At 46.6% G+C, this 22808-nt stretch overlaps 2 protein-coding genes across 5 annotated transcripts in view; one reads left to right on the forward strand and one right to left on the reverse strand.

Moving 5' to 3' along the window:
- The window catches only part of AP4S1 (adaptor related protein complex 4 subunit sigma 1), a 154731-nt gene extending 135539 nt beyond the window's left edge, over positions 1-19192 (reverse strand). The window contains exon 1 of one of the 2 annotated variants that reach the window (XM_086936982.1): positions 19065-19192. The gene's annotated coding sequence lies outside the window, so the exon portion shown is untranslated. Of the gene's footprint in view, positions 1-18756; positions 18888-19064 lie in introns of those variants that run through there. The other variant, XM_086936981.1, reaches the window with a different exon arrangement.
- Positions 19193-19296: 104 nt separating this feature from the next.
- The window catches only part of STRN3 (striatin 3), a 1097014-nt gene continuing 1093502 nt past the window's right edge, over positions 19297-22808 (forward strand). For 2 of the 3 annotated variants that reach the window (XM_086936979.1, XM_086936980.1), the window contains exon 1: positions 19600-20469. In XM_086936979.1, coding sequence (XP_086793105.1) covers positions 20236-20469 — 234 coding nt within the window. In that variant the 5' untranslated portion in view covers positions 19600-20235. Of the gene's footprint in view, positions 20470-22808 lie in introns of all 3 variants that reach the window. The other variant, XM_086936977.1, reaches the window with a different exon arrangement.

Here is a 22808-nt window from a genome sequence, read left to right on the forward strand (position 1 = left end):
TCATTTTAGGATTCCTAAATTTTGCCAGAACATACATTTAATATTACGCAGAAAGAGTAAAACCTTTCTATGACTTAATCAGTCCTGATTTTTCAGTTTAACATTGGACACAGGAACACACAGAGATACTTCGTTCCCTACAAGCGGACATGATAGCTTCAAAACATTTAAACACACGTGTAAACACTAAGAATTTTGTGATCTGTGTAATAGCAGGTCAATCCGGGTACACTTACCTAACCTTCACTGAAGGTGCCACTATACTCACTGCATACAAATCTCATCAGTACACAAATGCGGTGATGCGATTTGCATCCACTGAAAAGATTCTAACGGCAGTACAGATTTCTGTAGTGAGAAAAAGAGCACTGGCACAGGGGAAACTAATATTGTTGTGACTCCAGTACCAACCTTAAAGGCTGTTACAAAAGCTAGTGTTGCAAATGCAAAAGCACTGCATCCACGATGGATACAATGGGCTAATTCTCTCACTACAACAGATGTAGACTACAAATTTGATTCTACATTAAAAACACAAGCAATTGTGCAGCACGAACATGAATATGCACTCCTGAATTAAATAATGCCTCTAGATCAGTATGAATACATTATTTACACTGACGTATCTGCTGAGGCTGCCGTAGGAAGTAAACAGCAATACACCTCAGCTTGTGTGATTGTGAAAGGAAGAATGCGGGACGGCAAGTTCCGTCTTAGCAATACACAGAAGCAGTCTTCAGGAGATTGCACAGCTCAGTTGGCAGAGCTAAAAGCCCTGATACTGGCACTAAAAATATGGATCGAGAATACCCACACTTATTGTGTGCGATTCATTTTATTGTGTCCAGTCATACAATGAATATGTTCAACACTGGGGTCAGAATGGAGTTAAAGACTCAAAAGGTAGAACAATAAAGCATAAGTTGCTTGAGGAACAAGTGGCAGAGCTAAACAAGCATTGGAAATGCAATAGGTCTCGCATTAGGAAAGTTTGAGCTATTGGTATTGTAAATGACACTTTTTTTATTTATGTGTTGGTTTTGAAAGTAGCAAAATTAATAGCTTTGTCAGTTACAATGTCAATAGTTTTAACTTTTGCAAATGTGACACCTATAGCATTTGTAATGCAATGTGTGTTGTATCTGCCATCCCAAACATAGTACCCGCATTCAGCCCACTACAATCATCGCAAAGCTAGTTACCGTGAATAAAAGTCCCCTAAAAATCAAATACGTAAATTGTATAAGTAATGCTTTTGGGGTTAAAAACTATTTAACACAATGTTTTACATAACGACTACCGTGGTAGGATCTGTACAAAACGGATGTCGTTTTCATATTATTCCAAAGAAGCTTCATCTTAAAAACCACACATATTTAAGGTTACATTTGTATACAAAAGCTCGGAGTGCAAGGCTCTCATGGTACTGGAGTACGACAGGCATGATTCAGAATTCTTAGGCACTCATAAATACAAATCGAACCTATACAAAATAAAAAATAAGCATAGGATGTTGCTCTTTGATTTGTAACTAGATATCCTTCCCCGTTACACGATTTCAAAGTAGCCCCCAGGCAACGTGCTCCATAGAAAGCAACAACAACGTAAACTTTCATTTCTCGTAGAGGAAATAAAAATGCAGACAGAAGAATAAAATAGTAGATAACAAAATACTTTAAATGTTTTAATGGTCAAAAGGCGCTTTAAATCGTTAGCGCTTTCAGCAATCACGTCAGGCTACGTAGCACATGAGATGTCTCCTCCCCTTTCTCCCTCCCTTCTCAAAATTCCTTTAAAAAAAAAAAAAGTTTGCCAAAAAATTAATCCTCTTCCCCGTGAGGTGGCCCCTTCTCTTCCCTTCCAATGTGCCTCTCCCACATTCTCAGACAGTTTTTTATTAAAATTTGCAGACAAAAGAAAAACAAAAATGGCAGCCTGAGCTTATTTTTGAAACGGGGCACAGCGACGAGACGCCATATTCTGCAGATCTGCACAAAAAGGACGAGTGAAATCCAAAAAGCGGGAGGGGAGGCAACAGAGCACATCTGCAACACGGGAAAATGTATAGAATTGTACAAAACAAAATACGATAAATAACACAGATGACACTACGCTGCGCGATTCATTTGCAAAAAAATATATAGAATAACAAAAGATTTTGCAGAAGTTCCGTAGAAAGAGATTGACGCCGGTTCGATAATGCCACAGCTCTGTGCTAACAAAAATGCGGAAAAAATAAGCATTTAAATCATTGGCAAATTCTACGGAAATTGATTGCAAATGGGAGCAGCTCTGCTTGCAAATCCTCCCTCCGTCGCCCAGGCTGCTGGACTCGAATTGCAGCAGCTAGAAGTGAGGAAGAAAAAAACAAGCAGCAGAGCACGGCGTCAGTGTTGGCATTGCTGGGGGGTAGGGGGGAAGTGGGGATTTAAAAAAAAAATGCGACACGGCGGGCAGGGGAGGGGGCGGAGCGGGGAGAGGGAACAGACGGAGGGAAGGCAGATAAGGGGAGGGGGGAGGAGAAATGCGACACGGCGGGCAGGGGAGGGGGCGGAGCGGGGAGAGGGAACAGACGAAGGGACGGCAGATAAGGGGAGGGGGGAGGAGAAATGTGACACGGCGGGAGGGGGCGGAGCGGGGGCCTGGAGTGCGGCTGAGGGAACTGATGTGCACGCGCTTTTAAGCTCAATGCGCATGCGCATTGAGCTTAAAAGTCAGAGTGGATAAGCCCCCATAGTCTCGCTTGCTCGATGCGCATGCGCATCGACAGGCGAGACCTAAAAAGGGCTTGCCAGAGGCTCACATGATTCATACCCCGAGTCATCAACGTTTGGCGTGCACATTAAAGGGAATTCATTGGCTGATGAAGCCGCCAAGACGACAGGGTGAACTGCTGCCTTATCTGCAATCACTCGTTCTTGCTAGCTGTCATCGCTTTACGCAAAAACAGCACAGCCTTGCCAAAAGGCTTTCCACTCAAGTACTCCTACAAGTTAGATGCGCAAAATATTCCGGATGACCAAAGTCCAAGAGTGGGGGATAGAGTAATACCAAACATGGATCTCAGACTGGGTTCAGCACACGCAGGTATTGCTGCAACAGTTTAATTACTGTAATGATGTTATTGGTGGCCAGGTCTTACCAAACAGACAAAAGCATTTGTCCTTAAGTGCGACATCTGTCAGCAGATGAAGGGTTCCACTGTAGCGCGCCCACCACAAACATTACTAAATCAGACAGACCACTTGCATGTGTCTATTTGGACCACTGCGGCCCTTACAATCTGATGGGGTCTATGTCACGAAGTCCGTGGTCCACAGGAGTCGATGCTGGTCCCAACGCCCCTCCACCTCAGTTGCCGCTCAACATTAAAAATTGTAGCAACCCCTGACGTAGAAGGGAAAGGGGAAGTGGATAAAACAAAAAATTTGAGAGAGAGACAACCTATGGCGATGGATACGACACCTCTTCTGGTTCTGTTTGGACCTCGAGTAGTGTCCTGCAGGGAAAGAAATATATGTACTACACTGTATACTGTATACCAACTTATAATACTCTATTATCACTCGTGAACTAATCTTACCCCAGTACCATAGGTTATTGCTGTTCTCTCTGAATGGGTTTGCCTCTCTGAATCTGTAGTACTGTAATTAAACAATATCATACATTAGTACATTCCCATGTGTTTTATAATCAGGATTTTATAACATGAGTGTTGGCTTCCAATTACCTGTCACAGATTCAGACGCCTCTTATAATTACCTTCTACTGCTAGACTTCTATGGACTCCCCTAGTTAAACTTCACTAAGGAGTATAAGAAGTTCCTTATTTAAGTAACCGGAAAAGTAGGATTTAGGAGTTCTGTTCACTCGAATAAATGAGAAGGATTAAGTAGTCGTTCATGAGTGGGAGCAATAAGAACCACTAATTATTCAATGACAAAACAGTCTCTGGGTTTTCAATGAGATTGACAAGAAACAGATGCTGCCTTAGGTTTTCCGTTCCGTGTGAAAATATTCCTGACTAAAAGTTCTCAGTCTTTTAATTACCAAGCTGTCCTTACTTGAATCCCTCGTTGCGCATGCGATAGATTTCAATACTTGACTTGCTGAAGAAATTCTATGAACGCTGAACTCTGGAAACGCTGATGAATGCCGAACTCTGGAAACGCTGTTGCTCCGGTCAGGGTACAGTTGAAGTGCGCAGATTAAAATCAAAACGCGCGCTTCATGCAGCTGCGAGTCGCGTGACATCAAACACTAGAGTGGCAACCCTAGTGTTTACCACGGCGCCACGCACTCGCCATTTCCAGACCCTGTGCTCTGATACGGAGCAAGCACCGCCGCAGGAAATAACCTGACACCACATGACGTTTCTTCCAATGTCTATGTTTTGAAGGGTTTTGTTTTAGAAGGCTTTTCTTCTTGAAATATCTGTCCATGTAAACTGCAGCCAGAGTGGTCTTGACAGTCTACAAGTACATCTTAGTGGCAGTGGATTCATGCTCTAGATTCCAGTGGGTTTGGCCCTAGCGTTCGACGGACGCCCGAACTGGTATAAAGAATTTGCGAGTGTTTATAGGGACATACGCATTGGCACATTATATTCTGACTGTGGCCCCGCGTTTAGCTCTCGGGCTTACAAGGAAGCCATGGGAAGTGTGGGTGTTGCATTGCAGTACTCATCTCTGTATCATCCCAAGGGAAATTCTATTGTGGAGAGGAAAAAACTGGACTTAAAGCAATCCTTAACAGCAAGGGTATTAGGCTTGGTGGTAGTTGGGTCAATCACCTATATGGGGTCCAGAGGGCACTTAATAACATGCCAATAAGTTCCCTGGGAGGCCTTACTCCTTACAAGGTCCTATTTGGGACGTGAATGTGGGTACCGGACCTCGATGGTGGCAGCACAGTGGCGGATGAAAAGTCAATTGACATCAATGATTGTTTGGCTGTTTAACAGGAACTCAATAAATTCCAGATATTACAAAGCAACATCCAAGTAAAACACATCGCCACTGGGGAAGTTAAAGCTGTTCCGGCAAGACCTGCCAGGGTCCCAAAAATCGGGGACCTGGTCAGAGAAAAGATTGCAGACAAGAAAGAATTTGGGCCACCTTACAGAAAGCTTGTACCTGTCCTGGATATCGAAGTAACAAGAACAGAACTTCTTCCACCTCTCGGCGGTAATAAAGAAAGAGATTCATCTCCATTGATCTGATCAAACCACACTATGTGCTCGAAACTGAATAGCAGGCCACATGGGCTCCTGGGTAGCCGTCGATCTCCTCTCGCTACCATACAGGAGGTTTAGACAGAAAGACTAATAACATTTTAAGTGTCTTGTATACGAAGTAGTGGAGTTACCAACAATAAAATAAAACTCATACCGGTTGAAAATAAACAGCAACAAAATAGAAATGAAACACAGATCTCAATTTTTCCTAACACCGACATCTACATCAATATGCCTGTTTTCCATTTTTATATATAAATACAGGCAAAAAACAATGTATTTGTTAACAAATATTTGTATACAATGCTAATATTTACCTATGGGTGTAGTGTTTGGTTAGATTTGGCTGCTTAATTAGCTAAAGCGTGACAGGTACCAGAGTATGACTGCATGTTTATCATTTAAATAAATGAGGAAATATACCCTTTTACATCTTTATTGATTATCAAAACACAAAATAAATGTGGAAAATACTAATAAGATGGACAAAAAATAATTATGGATAAATACAGACAGAAATGTTCACAAAATTAACATCAGAAAACGGAAGTCCTAACCATAAGGCAAAGAAAATATGGGAATTGAAGAAATAACAAAGATAATTTAACAGTAAAGAAATAAATTAAATTTGCTTTAACGCAAAATACAACCAGCTTCAATCTGTGAGCAATGCAACTTGGATCACATAAATAATTAAACTCATACCCATATACAATATCCTAAATATGAAACAAGGAGAGATTACTACAGACATTTTTGCAAAAATCACAGAATTTTAAAACCTAATGAAAATGAAGTTGTGAATCCTAAAAGGTAAAAATGATGAAATGGCACTAAAAGCTGACAAAACACTAGAAACAAGTGTTAACCAACCATACACGCCAACAGCAGCGATACATTGAAGAGACTCCCAATTTTTAAAGTAAAAACTGACTGACTGACCATTTCGAAATGTTGGCATGAATGTACAACATGTTAACTAAAATTCCAAGGGGAAAACACTTTCTACTACCAGACCACAGACAGCATTAAAATTATAGAGCTCGCGAATAGCAGCTAGCTAAGTGACCGTCTCTATAAAACCATTATAAATGTCTGTTCATAAAAACTTTTTAAACCAATTTGCGATGTGTTCAAAATCGCCAATAGTAGTTCAACAACATATTTGCCAGACATAGGGATTACCACTATATTGTAATCATTGAAACATTGGCAAAACCTTTGTTTAACGACCACACTGTCTGGTCAGTGCTAATTTTGAGCTCGAAGGCCACCGAAGATTTTCAGGAAGGCAATGTCATCCTCAAACTCCTGGGCGCACAGTAACTGTGGCAACACAGGAGCTCGGCTGGCTTGCTCAGCAAATCCCAGTGGGCGCATGGAGCGAGCTTGGCTGTGACGTAACTTCACTTGTAAGAAACACACTGCCTCTGTGTTGTAAGTTAGATACACTATCCTCTATGCTGTAAGATACATTCTCTATGTTGTAGGTTATGCACACGTTTCTCTATGTTGTAAGATACAGATATATACCCTTCTCTGTAAGGTGTATGCGCATTTCTTCTTCATGTTATAAGAAACACACTGTCCTCTGTGTAGTAAGATGTGTGCACTCCCTTCTACGTTGTAAGATACACATTCTCCATGTTGTATAATTTGCACACCCTTCTCTGTGTTGTAAAATAAACACATTTCTCAAATACAAACAGCGTGGCTGACCATGGTTAGGCACCTCAGTTTCAAAGCAAACTTATGAGTACTGGGTTTGTGCACAGCGCATCGAGAACTTGCCACACGTATGCTCCACTGTCGAGACAGATACAAACTTTTTGAAAACAAGGATGGTGCACTAAGGAACAAAGTTCAGAAAGCTTCCAATTTTGCCAAAATAAAGTCCTTTATTCTTATTCAATCTTTAAAAGACCTCAGCCAACGCGTTTCGTTCCATTGGAACTTCGTCAGGGCTCGATAATCTCTTGTGGTTCCAATAGAGTAATCCAAGTGTTTTCAGGTCACGTTCTCATAGACGTCCTTTTTTTTCTTTTTCCAATAGCCAAAAGGGAGGGTTCTTAGCGTTCAAGTCAAGTTCTATTGGTCCAAAGTCCTTGGTCATGTACCTTGTGTATAGTCTTAATGAGTGCAAGATGACAGCCCTATTCCTCCAGGATCAGAGGAGGTTAAAGTGCCCATGGTCTTGGCACATGTACCTCTATAATCAGGAAAGCACCTGGACCAGCCGTCTATTTCAAATTAAACTTCAAATAATTCTAGTATAAAATTGTGATAGGTCCGTACTTCTTATTGTTCAAAAAGTGGCATTCATCACCCACAGGCAAAATTAGAGTGGTCGACAACCGAAATGACGGTTGTCCATCCTTAGAATGCAACGGGGCATAAATAACCCCCGAAACAAGATAACTGAGCTGCCCACCCGTATACATTAGTCTTCCCGTTATCTCGATCGCGCCACCGCAGTCTTCGTAGGCTTGTACGGGCCTTGGACAACTGTCATTCCGGTGTTGGAACCACAAGAGACTATCGAGCTCTGACGAAGTTACAATGGAATGAAACACATTGGCTGAGGTCTTTTAAAGATTGAATAAGAATAAAGGACTTAATTTTGGCAAAATTGGAAGCTTTCTGAACTTTGTTCCTTGGTGCACCATCGTTGTTTTCAATAAGATAAACACATTATCTATGTTGTAAGATGCACACTGCCTTCTGGTTTGGTTTATAACATAGGGGCACTACGCTGTATGTTGGAAGATGTGTGCACGCTGTTCTATGTTGTAAGGGACATGCTTTCTCCATGTTGTAGTGCAAGCACACACTTAAATACATACTCCTGTTAAGACTCTCCTCTATGTTGTAAGTTAAACACCCTACTTGAGTAATGTAATGTTTCTAATCCAATACGTGAAAGATGTGGAAACGAAACCTCTGTAAAGCGCAGTGACACCACTGCAAGTTTTAGATGGCGCTATATGAAGAACTAAGTGTAAATACGGGCACCATTCTCGTCTCTCTCGGGGCACGAGGCGGTTCGTGCAGACTCTGGGCTCCAGACGGCAGGGCCTGTCTCCACTGAGCATCAGCTCGCACCTCCAAACATACACTCCCAGCCCGCCTGAGCTTTCACGGAAACTGGGCCTGAAGCCAGCTCATAAAATCTGCAGATCTCACCGTGGGGGCAGCACAGATCACATGCCGACGTGAGAGGGTGAGGAGGGACTCGGGAGGCAGACGCCGCGCTCCCTCCCTCCATGAGACCTCTGCGCCCAGTCAGCACGAAGACCGAAAAATATTTATTTGATATTCATAGATCAAGTGTTCCTCCGGGAAGAGATTAACTCCTTTAATCAAGACCTGCTGGTTTGCTCGGGGATATTAAGAAAGCATATTTTTAGGGCTAATCCCAGGGGAATAAAAAATCCATCCCACCCTCAGACGCGAAGCCAACTTTGCAAAAGGTCAGTATTGAGAGACACAGGGCTTAAATGTAACTGTACATGAGGGTGCGTGGAGGGAGGGTGGGAGTGAGAAGGCAGCTGGAACAAAGCGAGAGAGAGGAGAAAGAAGTGGGGAGGGAGAGAGAAACTAGAGGAACAGAGGGCGACCAAGGCAAGAAGAGAAGAAAGCAAGAGAGAGGGGAAAGGAGAGGAAAAAGAAATCGAAATTCATATGGGGAGAAAAGTAGAAAAGAGGGAGCGGTGAAAGTAGACAGGGAGTGAGGGCAGTGGCAGACACTACTAGAGAAGCAGAGAAAAAACAAGGGGCAGAAGAGAAAGAATCACAAGAGGGGAGAGCCGAGGGTGGCTGGAAGTGGGAAAAAACAAGCCCGGGAGTTGTGTGCCCTCGCAATAAGGAAATTTAAAAAAACACGCGAGTGGTGTGCGCGAAAGTGAACGCATGCTGTAAGGGTGCCATGAGCGCTTAATGAGCCATGACAGAAAGCCAGATGGCGCCTGTGCGCGTCACAGCGCCCGTAACCGCAAGCTTCAGGCAATGGTAGGATTTCTAAAGCCCACTTACTAAATGTCTCGCCAGATCAGCGCATGTGCTGGCTAAGGCGAGACCTAAAAATGAAATGTATGATGACATTATGGTCATCATTTTTTGCATACAAGTACCTCAGGTAATGTTTTCACATACCACCAATGGGAACATTTCCCAACACCACCGAAAGGTAGTTCACAAACATTTGCGGAGAAGTTTGCTTATTTTTCTGGGTTTAACAAATCAGACTCATGCTCATATTATTATACGCTTGCACCTACACCTGCAAAAAAATATGCTCACCAACACGAAACATATATACTCTGCTTCTTTTATCTCCCAACTGTCTGAACAGGGTTTTGACTTATGGAAAGACACTATAGACATAAAATCAGTCTGGGGGACTAGAATGACAGGTTCAGGAAACTGAGGCACTCTTTAGAGCATTCTCATACCACAGCAGATTATCTTTCTGAACAACACTGTGCAAAAGACATCCTGTCTTGGGTTAGCCAAGATTAAGGACTTGAACACACCTCGTATTCCCTCGTTTTCACACTTTGAGGGATGGCAGAATTATACAGAACACAGTGAGGGTACGCTAGATGACATCATGCATGAGGTTTCATACAATTCATCAAAACCCAATTGGAAGGGATGGTTAGTTTGACATATCGACACAAATAGGTGTCAGTCAAGATTCAAGGGTACCACCGAAGGGTTTAGTATCCTTAGACTGGACCAACGTTATGTACAACGAGAACATCCGGGGGTGGTGACATCCCACAGTGTTGGGAAGTTATGGCTAGATTGGCTAAGAACCTTAACACTATCCCAGGTGAAACACTTTTCCTTGCTCTCAGATGACATGGATTTAGGGGATTTTTTGCTAGGTCCCCGAAAACCACGTTGCAAACGCTTCTTATACCCTATTTACAACGAAGTTTGGAAAATCTCTCAACAGGAAGCTGCGGAGAGATTGCATGAAATGGACAGAATTAACCTAGAAAAGGCTTTGGCAGTGGTCGACAATGGCATGACTACACTAATATCCAGGTTTTATTCACTGGGCAACATTGTGTCTTCTGCCATAGATATAATGGAACAGGATCTGTTCATTCTACAACATAGGCAATCGCGGTTACAATCCATTCTATTATTAACCTGGACGCTACAATCATTGCGCTCTGGTTACGTGCCCTGGCGATATATTAACAGTACGTCTTTGTTCTCTGCATATAACCGAACAGAAAGGCAGCCAACAATGGCACGGAGAGATACAAAATATACAATGCTGCACATTGAAAAATTGGACCAATTACCTTTTACCATGGCAGAGTCACTGTCCACAGAATGGTTAATTCATGGCCATATAACATTGCCGGTAACAACTTTTCAATTTCAATATTGCCTAGAATACCACCAGGTAGGCAGCTATGAAGCAATGGGAAAGGGCTACATTCAGGAATCTTGGGAATTACCGTATAGGTTAAGATACAGGAATGGAGACACTGAAGTATTTCTCTGCGGTACAGACTGCGAGACTTTGTTAAGTGGGTCTCTAATTTGCCAGGATATTATGCTTCACAGGGCTTGTAATAGTTCAGTTGCTTATGTATCCTGCCAGTTAAAAGGATCCCCAGCTGCTGTGGTTAATCCAGCATTCAGGCTGCTCTCGAATGGGAGTTACTTAATGCTGAATGATAAAGGTTGTTGTGAGATGCTTCGAGGCATTGTGTATCTTGTCACAGTAAGTTCCAGGGTAGCTTGTTGTGTGCAAGTATTATTTCCACCAATCCACACATTCAGTGAAGCGCCGTTATGGCCTTCGTTGAATTTTTCCTTTATACGGTTTGATTCTCTGAGCGAACTGAAAGCCATGTTTTTACAGAAGGATGTGCCCTTAACCTCAGCCCGAGAGGCTTTTGATCTTCAGGTTGCAAGGTCCTCCGCTGAGATAGAGGCACTAGTACAAACTAATTGCCCTTTCCATTTCGGAGAAATGGTATAGCGTATCTTTAACATGTCTGATACGAATTGAATTTACACCTATTTAAAACCATAGGTTCTGGACTGTTAAGCACCTTTCAGACAATCTTCAGAGTGATTCCAGCTTTCATTAGTGTTAGGAAGCGTTTTTTGGAGGACTTCCGCTAATACTGCTACTGGTAGTGAGTATCCTGATTTACATTTTTTTTCTACGCAATGGATGTCCCAATAACCAAATAGATGGAAAAAGCGCTCTTGGAGCGACATTGCTGTGATCGCATGGTACTCCATATGGGCACAACTCGACTTTGGGACCTAAGCAAGTTTTGATTCTTATCATTCCGACCATTCTGGATCAACTGTGTTTTGCCTCTTCTCCGCTGCTAATTATGCAGACAAGAATGCACGTTGGACCTCTGTCTAACACTTCCATCGGTTCCGCCTCCGGAAGTGGGTGTATTGTTGGACCCCTAAAAAAGGCCCACGTAGTGCAGCGTCCTCAGCGTAGTCCCATGTTTATGCTGGCATTCTTGAAGCGGCCACAGGATGCTTCGACTCCTGTTGGATTGGACACCAGCTCCACAGCAGGCACACAGGCTTCTGATGTTTCAAAGAATTCCTCTGCATCGACTGTGGGAACTGAAGATCACCTTTTCTCGATTTACCTGATCTGTGAGGCGTTACAGGGACCGTTGTCTGCAAAGGCAAGCAGCAGTCAGGGCTCGAAAAATCCAAAAAATGGTACTAGTCCTGCAGGACTAGTATCTTGAAAAATATCCTCGAACTAACTCCAACCTACTTGACCGCCGTCTCTGAAAGCGGAGCAAATGTGACAAGATAACAAGATTTAATGTCATCTCTTTGCACATTACATTTGTGAGCAATAAAAATGCCTTTAAATCTTGTTATCTTGCCACATTTGCTCCGTTTTCACAGACAGAGGACCACAGTTAGTTTGTCTTCCTACTCGCCAGATAGGGCGAGTAGGACCTAAAAGCAGCTCGACCTTGTTAAATTTAGCTTGTATATGCGAGCGGTCGAGTGGATTTTTCGAGCCCGGGCAGTGATGTTGTTTCTCCCACACAGGACACAACCATTTGACTATCCGTGTGCTGGGAACAATACAGCCTCTTTTCCAAAACTACGGAAATTGGAATTTTATAACAATTCTTTTTCTCTCTATCTCGCTCTTACACGGCTTTCAGGCGTACTGAGTTATTCAAACTTTATAACTATTTTTAAGAACTGCAAGAACTTTTTTTCATATTTTAACCCCTTCCATGCTGATGACGGCCCCCAGCCATGATGCATCATAGTGCTCGTGTGCTGATGACGGCTGGGGGCCGTCATGAACCCGCCCACTCTTTAAAACGGCCGCACAGGCGCAGAATCGCGGCTGCGCCCAAGGGGTTAAAGACAAAGTTTTATTAGCGGTTTTATGAATTTTTTTACATTTTCCGTGCTTTTAGATATGTTTATACTGCAATGTTTTATAGAAGGACATTATATATCGTGGTGCATCATTCAGTCGGATGAGGAGTGGGTGTTATGATTACCAATGTACTCCATTATAGGCCTGGGTAGTCTCGTAACATTTCACCTACATTCACCCTGCCATTGTACTACGTAACGGTTTTTGGTGCTGACCTTTTACCTAGTTAGGTGCTGCATAAATGTTGTGTGGTTTTCTCCGAAAACTAGCCTAATTTCTTATGCATGAGAATTTTCAGAATCACAGCAGGATTACCATCTTCTGCATAATCACTATCGTCATCCTCGGCCGACATGACACAGCAAGGTAGAACACCTGAGGGTACCTTTTGGGTATATAAGCACCACATCCTCACTGAGCCAGCGGAGGAAAAAGACTTCCATGCTGACACGAGATCCTAAGGTCCCTGCATGCAGATACTCCAGCATGCAGTGGTGTGACATCCCTTGTGGGGTGTCCCAACTTGAGACAAAGATGGGGACCTTTGTTATCTTATTAGTTTTTTAAATAACAACCAACACACACTGGGGTCGATTGTGGAAATATGATATTGTGTACAAAAAAGGAGAATTGCTCCTTTTTTTAGGTGTCCCCTCACTTACCATCCGGACCGGAGGGACACAAGTAGGTGCCTATAAGTAGGAGGTATCCGGTGCACAAAGCTGCTAGGATACCGAACCCCTCCGAATCCATGGGGCCCAGTTAGGTCTCATGAAATGAACCACGTGTTTTTGGAACAAATACGTAGGTATTATTGCATGCACTTAATATAGTTTGCTGCAGTCTAACTTTAAAATGTAATCTTATTTATCAATAACTCATTGAAGAGCTAAGGAGTGGCGAACACAGGGCTGGTCCCTGTGTAGTCCTGAAGAAGTGCTTGGGGTATGCACGAAACATGTCGACGATAGGAGTTGATAGGTACATCTGGACACATTACGTTTAGGGCAGCCTATCTTTCCACCCCGTTTTTAATATTACCACCTAGAGGTAAGAATAAAGTTTATTATAAACCTACTGGGCAGGTATTTTTAATACACATCACATAGTCCACTCCTCAAATACACATGCACCACACATAGTCTAAAAAAGTGCTCCTACGTAACTGTCGCAAGTCGCAGCACGCCCCAGCCCGTAGAGGACTGGGATGGCCCCAATGATGAAGCATGTCACCGTGGGGCAACCCTGGTGAGTGAGGGGACACCTAAAAAAAGGAGCAATTCTCCTTTTTTGTACACAATATCATATTTCCACAATCGACCCCAGTGTGTGTTGGTTGTTATATAAAAAACTAGCAAGGCTCTTAGGAATCTGGAAACAGAGACCATTTGTTTAACTTAGTATTTGGAGGGCGAGCCTAGCTACAGTTCCTCTAACTCCCTTCCTTTTTGCTGACCTTTGTTATCTCTCATCAGGCAATGTGGTTGGCTTTATCCTAGGGGGATTCTTGGCAATACACCTACATACAAGCATGGTACATTTAGGTACATCTAGTTAGGGTTAGCATCGTAGGAGTGCACAGTATTACGGTCATGTATTTATATGTCTGCATATATTGTTTTAGCACTATGGTAGAATTCTACCATCTATTTACTCTGTTGGTGCTCATAACCGTATATACCTGTTTCGGTCTTATGTCTGTTGCTGCACACATATTTTACACTAGAATGAAGCAAGTGCAATAAAAGCTTATTGAAAATGTCTCCACTGTTTATCCTGTGTATTCCTCTGAGACAAAGTGAGCACGAGTGACTGAGCAAAATGTACTGTACTGTTTCCACAATCCCTGAGGGGACAGGTTTGTCATGTTCGATAGTTGCCAGACACTATTTGCTCCTAGGTAAGAGGGGTTTATAGCGGCACTGTGAACTACCTGGTATACAGGCGAACATATCCGGTGTCTGGAATCAGTCTGAACACCAATCCCACAGTTATCTAAATGCACCAATCCTATATAGATTTATAGGAACTACACGACAGTCTGTGCCTGTGCTTCATCCAGGTTTCTCTCCAGGCATGTGGGCATCAAAGACACCCAAAGGAATCTCCCCTGGAGTGAAGGAGTCACTCCCCTGCATCTGCAGGCACCGCAACAAAGCTGACCAGTCTGCTGCTCCTACGTCCCACGGACTCCGAAAGGCTCAGCAAGGTGGTGGTTCTGCAACTCCTCATGGCCGGACCTGTCCTCTTAGCAAGTTTGAGGCCAGTATCTCTCATCAGCATAGAGGGAACAGAACCCCTGTGCACTGCATCGCATTGAATTGCCGTTGCCAAGGCTTGTTGGCTCTGTCCTCCAGAGATTTTCGGGCTGCAAGAAAAATTAAGTAGTCTATGTAAAATGATTCAACGTTTTTAAGGAGTTTATATATATATTTTAATATCTTATATATATATATATATATTATTTTAGTCGGGCTGCTTCCCTTGTCTCTGTTGCCCAATTATGAATTCCTAATATTCTCTCCTTTTCCAGATAATATTTTGCACATCTTTTGGTTACTACTTAATTACTCTTTGCACAACTGGGCAATGGTTTGCTTTTCGCCCAATTTTTTGCAGCCAATTAAAAATTCTATTCTTTATTGAAGTTGTATTTCGGATCGTATTTTGCACATAAATCTGATGTAACTCAACTGCTTTTGTAGCACGTTAGGATATGCTTTGCTATCCCTTTTCTCTTGCTGCTAATTTTAAGTTAACTTTCTGCTGAAGCTGGATCTTTTAATTGTATTTTGCACATGAATTGGCTGCTACTTAAATGCTTTTTTGCACAATTCTGGATATGTTTTGTTACTTTAATCACTATGCTGCTAATTCCAAACTCTATTTACTGAAGTTACTATGTGTTGAAAAAACTGTATATGTTTTATTATACTTTAGGTAATAATTTGTATGTATTTTATTGTGAACCTCATTGGAGTTCCAAATCTTTAAATAAATATTGGAGTGAGTGAGGGCTGCAAGAAGCTCCAGCATCTCTTCATCCTCACTGTATCCTGCACCGTGGGCCTGCATCTTTGGTGAGATGCTCGAAGTCCTCTTGCGACTCCTGTGCCTTTGGCCAGTGGGTCCTCAAGAGTCTTCTTTGGCTTCAGTGCTTGCTCGGGCCCTACTCTGACTCTCCTGCATTTGGTGAGTCCCTTGGTCCTTGCTGGTCCCAATGTTGCACCTTCTTTGTTTACGTCTCTTGCTGCTGCCAAAGCATGTTGGTGCTCCTGCAGGACACCAACCCCCTGGTTTTCGACTCCCGATGCGGGCCAGCTTGTGAACAGCTCCTGGTCTTTCACAGCGTCACCTGGTTCTCACAGACACAGCAACAAGGTCACCGTCATCGCTCTTGCATCTTCCATCATTGCTCTTCCGTGCCTCCTTGTCACCAGAGTGCCATAGACTCTGTCCCCTCTGCTTGCAGGTTCTTCTCTTCCAGAATCCATCCTTGGATTCCACCAGACTGTTCCACCTTCTTCGCCAGCGGTATCTTTCCTGAAGTCCTCCATTGTGGTCTACTTTGGTTTACGACATAACTTTGCACCTATGCAACCGGCTTCCCTGGTATAGGTTTTCTGTTTCCTGGGTTATCCACGGGTGGGATGACTCTCCAACCTTCTGTCCGCCATGCGTTTTCCTCAGGGTCCACTGGGAAGGGTTGTTGTTCTTGAAAACTGCAATTGAAACTTTCCCATTGACTTGAGTAAGCGTCTGTGTTTCCACTCTGCACACAGTCTCCTTGGAGTTCCTTGGTACTTACCCCGTACTTACCCTGGATGGTTCCTTGTGTCCCCAGTTCGTTTGAGTCATCTGGTCCAAGTCCTGACTTCGGTCACGGTTTGCATTCCACTTATTTAGTATATGGTTTGGTCTTTCCCTGGAGACCACTGTGCGTTTGTGCTTACTTACCGGTTTACATTTAAAGTATTGTGTTGATATCTCCGAGTAGGAGACACATCAATGTTTCAGTCTCCTACAGTATCCAAAGCCAAAGAGGCGCTACACTAACGACAGCGTCAAAACTTCCTGGCCAGCGCAAGAGCCTTCACCACCGAAGAACAAACAACGATGAATAAAATGTGGAGAGTATGTGATGTACTCAGCTCTAGTGACACAGGACTCCTGTTACTCAGTTGCCAAATAGTAATACCATAGAGCTTATGGGCGAGAGTGGTTGAGTTAAGGCACCAGGGTCACCAAGGGATCGCAAAAACAAAGGCTTGTCTAAGAGACAAGGTGCGGTTCCCAGCGATGAACAAATGGGTCGATGAACGGTTTCCCGACTGCCACTCCTGTGCCATCACAAATGGAGACTTCCCAATTGCACCAGTGATCACCGAAGAGACCTGCACAACACTTTGGTCATGTGTTAGCATGGACTATGGCAGTCTCCCCGATGGCAGGCTCACTACTGTAATGCTAGACAGTCACACAGAATACCCTCTGGTTGAACTGGTACGCTCCACAACATTCGGGAATGTCAAGTCCATGCTTGAAAAAATATTAGCAAAACTAGGGATCCCAGAAGAAATAAAAACTGAGAATGGGGCCCCCGGTTTCAAGGGCAAGAGTTTCAAGCCTACCTGCAGTGTTTGCACATAGATCACCGGAAGATAACTCAACAGTGGCCTTAGGCTAACGGTGAGGAACAGAACTTCATGCGCACCTTGCATTGTGCACTCAAAATCAGGGTAGAGTGCTGCCTACCCTGGTTCATGAGAGCCTACCATCAAACACAACACAGTGCCACATGGTGTACCCCAAGCGACCTGCTCATGAGAAGATGTGCCCAGGACTTTATCCCAGAAGGTCCTAGATGGAGCCCAAAAGTAATAGATATACAACCTATGCAGGAGAAACAACAAGCCACAAATGACTAGTGAGTAGAGGAGTCTCTTGTCGTACTGCTTGAAGTAAAGGGGTCTCAAAAACCAGCGTGCTTTTTTTCTACTCTGGGGTGTATCTGTGTCACCCCTTAAATGCCAATAGAAAGATTGCGTAAGCTATTCTTTTGGGTTAGAATTTGAAACTGTTTCTGTCACTAGGTTAACATCCACAAATTGCATGCAAAAATTCTCAACCTTAAGATACTGCATGAAAGATTGACCTTTCACCCCTCTGCTTCCTTCCACCTGTCTGTCTCTTCTGGAGACACATTACTCTAAATCTCATGTTGCTATCTGCCTTGCAGCTATTTTTAGACACCATAACAATATCTACTACTTCCAGCAAGGCATAGCATCTCACCTGGTCCCCTCTAATGATCACATTGCTATCAACAATGTACCACAAAGAAACTGGTGTGAATTCATGAAACGAGCATGCAAAACTAACCCCTGTAACTAATCGACTGATCACTAACTTTGGGGTCAAGAGTAGTGTGCTACTCGCTGTAAAGCGCTTAACCGCCTTGTATGGGGTAGTTAGCGCTTTAGAAATACAATTTAAACACATACGCTATCCTGAGGAACATGAGCAATGGTCCATCCAGGAGCCAAGGAGAGTGGTTGTGGCCAGAGGTATGGACTCCGGCCCAATCCAGTGCCTAGCCAGAGAACATGTATGTTTTGTTTCAATCAGGTAACTTCTTTTAATCACTGCATTCGGTTTTAGTAAATGTATTGTTACGGTTTTAATTAACTGAAACAATAAACTATTTTGATTTGATTTTGGAGGTAACTGACTCTTTGTTGCTTCATGTTTGTTAAAGTTGGGAGGGTGCAGAGTGCCAGCTGGCCTTCACTGTACACTGTTTCCCCTGCACACCTGAGTGGAACTCTCCTGGCTGGAACTGACAGCCTGGGCAAGTGTATTATTTGGGGGTCTGAGGCCAAGCACCCCACACCCGGGACGAGGGCCTTGAGGTCATACAGCTCCATGCAGACCCGGAAGCGGTTCTGGATTGCTCTTGGTACAGCGCCTCATTGGTGCAGTCAGCAACATTAGCCTTCTAGGCTCTTCAAAAAGCACCTGGGGCGGGAGCTTGCCTACTAGAGCAGGTGCTCTCCATTTGTAAACAAGTGACCATTCCTGCAATAAAGATGACGTCACTCACCTGTGCGGATCAGATGATGGCTAGAACATCAGGTCGCCTGCCACGGGTATCGCGCATGCGCAAGTCTTGACCCATGGTGGAGGCTCCGCGCATGCGCTTTAGTCATCAAGGTGAGCACAGTTCCACCGGAAGCCTTCGGCTTCCGCATAGTGTCCCTTCAACCCAAGCGCATCTCCAACACCATCCAAACACTAGACTGCGCACAAACATAAACACTTCCGCCATCTTGGGTGAAGAGACGTGTTTGGGCTTCCCTGAGCGAGGGGTACACCAAATTTCCTTCCACATACTGGATACACTGGACTTACCCACACCATTCACGACTCACACGAGAAGATCACATGAAAGTATCACCCCCATCGCTGGTGCTGATGGTCTTGTCTCGCTCACTAAGTTCAACTGCCCGACAGACATACCCTGGGCAGTAAGAAGTAACGACAACAAAAAAGGACTATGACAGACACGGGAGCCGCCCCAATGACTCAGGCACTCACCGACATCTTGGACTGCTCAAGCCTAGATGGAGAGAAAGCGTTCACTGTGCACCCCCGCACCAACAGTGACTGCACACAGGCGAGACTTCCGGGGATTGGAAACTCTAATACATGTGCACAAATTCAGTTCGTACACATCGCTTATACACGTTTTGCTTACATTTTTTTCTTCTCGAATGAATGCCTTATTCATGCCTTATTTACGATGATTAAACTGTGATATTCTCGAGTATTGAGAAGGCGCAGTTTTATTTCGCCCCACAGCAGCGTTTATAGTTTTACTTCGCGCTAACATTTTACATCTCATCAAGCCCTCTGTAATGTATGTCACTCGAGTCTTTCTTTAGTTTCGACAGCCAAAGCGGACACCACGGGGTGGAGGAAGGAAGGGGGCGGCGAACAGATGATGTGATGGCCTCCGCCGTCGTCACCGACAGAGCCTCACGGCTGTACAGCTGACGGCGGGCCGGTACCGTTCCGTGGAACGGCCACAGCGCTCTTACGTCACTAATGCCCGGGCCTAGCTCGCCTACCACCTGGGACGGAGGTATTCCCTCCGCGCGCGTACGCGGACCCTAAGTTTAGCTACGCACTGCGCGTGCGCAAGGGTTGCCGGCGCGCACTCGTCTGCGAGAAGCTCAGTGAGTTCCACGCGCGTGCCCCCTGTCAGTAACAGCGAGATCTCACTGGGGAGGGAGAGAGCGTCCTCTTCGCCCACTGAAGCACATCAGCCTGAGCACGCGCAAGTGAGCAAAGCAGCGCGAGGGCTGGTCTGTTGCGCGTGCTTGGCCAGGAGAGCGTGGGCTGAGCGTGCGGCCCAGCGCGTGCGCAAAGAGAGCGCGAGCCCCGCCTCCGTGCGCGCAGCCTCCCGGAGCCAACGGGAGCGGAGCGCGAGCCCCCGCGCTTGCGCAGAGCAACAGGGGAGCGCGCGCGGCCTGTAACCGTCCCGCGGCCTCCTGTCAGCAGCAGCGGCGCCGCCCGAGGCATGGAGACGGAGCAGCACCCGGGGGGAGCCCCGCGGCCCCCCCAGCCCGGAGCCAACAACGGCTACCAAGCGGCGGCGGCCCCCGGTGAGCCCGCAGTTCCTTCCGCCGCCCCCGCCGAGCCCGGACGGCCTCAGCACTACAGCATCCCCGGCATCCTTCACTACATCCAGCACGAGTGGGCCCGCTTCAGCATGGAGAGGGCCCGCTGGGAGGTGGAGCGCAGCGAGCTGCAGGTGAGTCCCCGGACGGGGTGAGGAGGGCTGTGAGGAGGAGTGAGTGAGAGCAGCGGATCCCTCGCGAGAGGACGAGGGCTGTCGGTGCTGCTGGCTGAGGGCTGCGAGGTGGACGGCAACCTGCAAAAGAACTCAATGTGCAGTGTAAGGAAGGGACGGGAGGACACAGCTGCAGCTGCTGTCAGTGCTGGAAGGGACTGTCAGACCCAGGGGCTGTCAGTACCTGAAGGGGTTGCCAGGCCCAGGGGCTGTCAGTAATGGAAGGGGCTGCCAGACCCAGGAGCTGTCAGTGCTGCAAGTGGCAGTCAGACCCAGGGGCTGTCAGTGCTGCAAGTGGCAGTCAGACCCAGGGGCTGTCAGTACCTGAAGGGGTTGCCAGGCCCAGGGGCTGTCAGTAATGGAAGGGGCTGTCAGACCCAGGGGCTGTCAGTGCTGCAAGTGGCTGTCAGACCCAGGGGCTGTCAGTGCTGCAAGTGGCTGTCAGACCCAGGGGCTGTCAGTGCTGCAAGTGGCTGTCAGTGCTGTAAGGGGCTGCCAGACCCAGGGGCTGTCGGTGCTGCAAGTGGCTGTCAGTGCTGGAAGGGGCTGCCAGACCCAGGGACTGTCAGTGCTGGAATCAATCAGTCAATCAATCAAAGACATTTCTAGAGCGCACTACATACCCGTAGGGTCTCAAGGCGCTGGGGGGGGGGGGGGGGGGGGTGCCGCTACTGCTCGAACAGCCAGGTCTTCAGCTTCTTCCTGAAGGAGAGGTGGTCTTGGGTCAGGCGCAGGTCGGTCGGGAGGGAGTTCCAGGTCTTGGCGGCCAGGTAGGAGAAGGACCTTCCCCCTGTAGTCGCTCTTCGGATGCGGGGGACCGTGGCGAGGGCGTGGTTGGCTGAACGGAGGTGGCGTTTGGGAGCGTAGAAGTTGATTCGGCTGTTGAGGTAGCTCGGGCCTTGGTCGTGTAGGGCTTTGTGTGCGTGGGTGAGGAGGCGGAAGGTGATTCTTTTGTTGACGGGGAGCCAGTGTAGGTCTCTCAGATGTCCGGAGATGTGGCTGGTTCGTGGGATGTCGAGGATGAGTCTGGCTGAGGCGTTCTGGATCCGCTGGAGTCTCTTCTGGAGCTTGGCGGTGGTACCGGCGTAGAGGGCGCTGCCGTAGTCCAGTCGACTGGTGACGAGGGCCTGGGTGACGGTCTTCCTGGTCTCGGTGGGGATCCACCAGAAGATCTTCCGTAGCATGCGTAGGATGTTGAAGCACGCCGAGGAGATGTTGTTGACTTGTCTGGTCATGGAGAGGGAGGAGTCCAGGATGAAGCCCAGGTTGCGTGCTGCATGGTCTGTCGGTTTGGGTGCGGTGCCCAGGGTGGGAGGCCACCAGGAGTCGTCCCAGGCGGAGGGTGAAGAGCCCAGGATGAGGACCTCCGTCTTGTCTGAGTTCAGTTTCAGGTGGCTGGTCGTCATCCAGGGGGCTGTCAGTGCCGGAAGGGGCTGTCAGTGCCTGAAGGGGCTGCCAGACCCAGGGGCTGTCAGTGCTGGAAGGGGCTGTCAGTGCCTGAAGGGTCTGCCAGACCCAGGGGCTGTCAGTGCCGGAAGGGGCTGTCAGTGCCGGAAGGGGCTGTCAGTGCCGGAAGGGGCTGTCAGTGCCTGAAGGGGCTGCCAGACCCAGGGGCTGTCAGTGCTGGAAGGGGCTGTCAGACCCAAGAGCTGTCAGTGCTGGAAGAGGCTGTCAGTGCTGGAAGAGGCTGTCAGTGCTGGAAGGGGCTGTCAGTACCTGAAGGGGCTGCCAGACCCAGGGGCTGTCAGTGCTGCAAGTGGCTGTCGGACCCAGGGGCTGTCAGTGCTGCAAGTGGCCGTCAGACCCAGGGGCTGTCAGTGCTGCAAGTGGCTGTCAGTGCTGGAAGGGGCTGTCAGTGCTGGAAGGGGCTGTCAGTGCTGGAAGGGGCTGTCAGTGCTGGAAGGGGCTGCCTGGAAGGGGCTGCCAGTGCTGGAAGGGGCTGCCAGTGCTGGAAGGGGCTGTCAGTGCCGGAAGGGGCTGTCAGTGCCGGAAGGGGCTGTCAGTGCCGGAAGGGGCTGTCAGTGCCGGAAGGGGCTGTCAGTGCCGGAAGGGGCTGCCAGACCCAGGGGCTGTCAGTGCTGGAAGGGGCTGCCAGACCCAGGAGCTGTCAGTGCTGGAAGGGGCTGCCAGACCCAGGTGCTGTCAGTGCTGGAAGGGGCTGTCAGTACCTGAAGGGGCTGCCAGACCCAGGGGCTGTCAGTGCTGCAAGTGGCTGTCGGACCCAGGGGCTGTCAGTGCTGCAAGTGGCTGTCAGACCCAGGGGCTGTCAGTGCTGCAAGTGGCTGTCGGACCCAGGGGCT

This window comes from Lissotriton vulgaris, chromosome 9 (assembly GCF_964263255.1).
Source record: "Lissotriton vulgaris chromosome 9, aLisVul1.2, whole genome shotgun sequence".
Lineage (NCBI taxonomy): Eukaryota > Metazoa > Chordata > Amphibia > Caudata > Salamandridae > Lissotriton > Lissotriton vulgaris.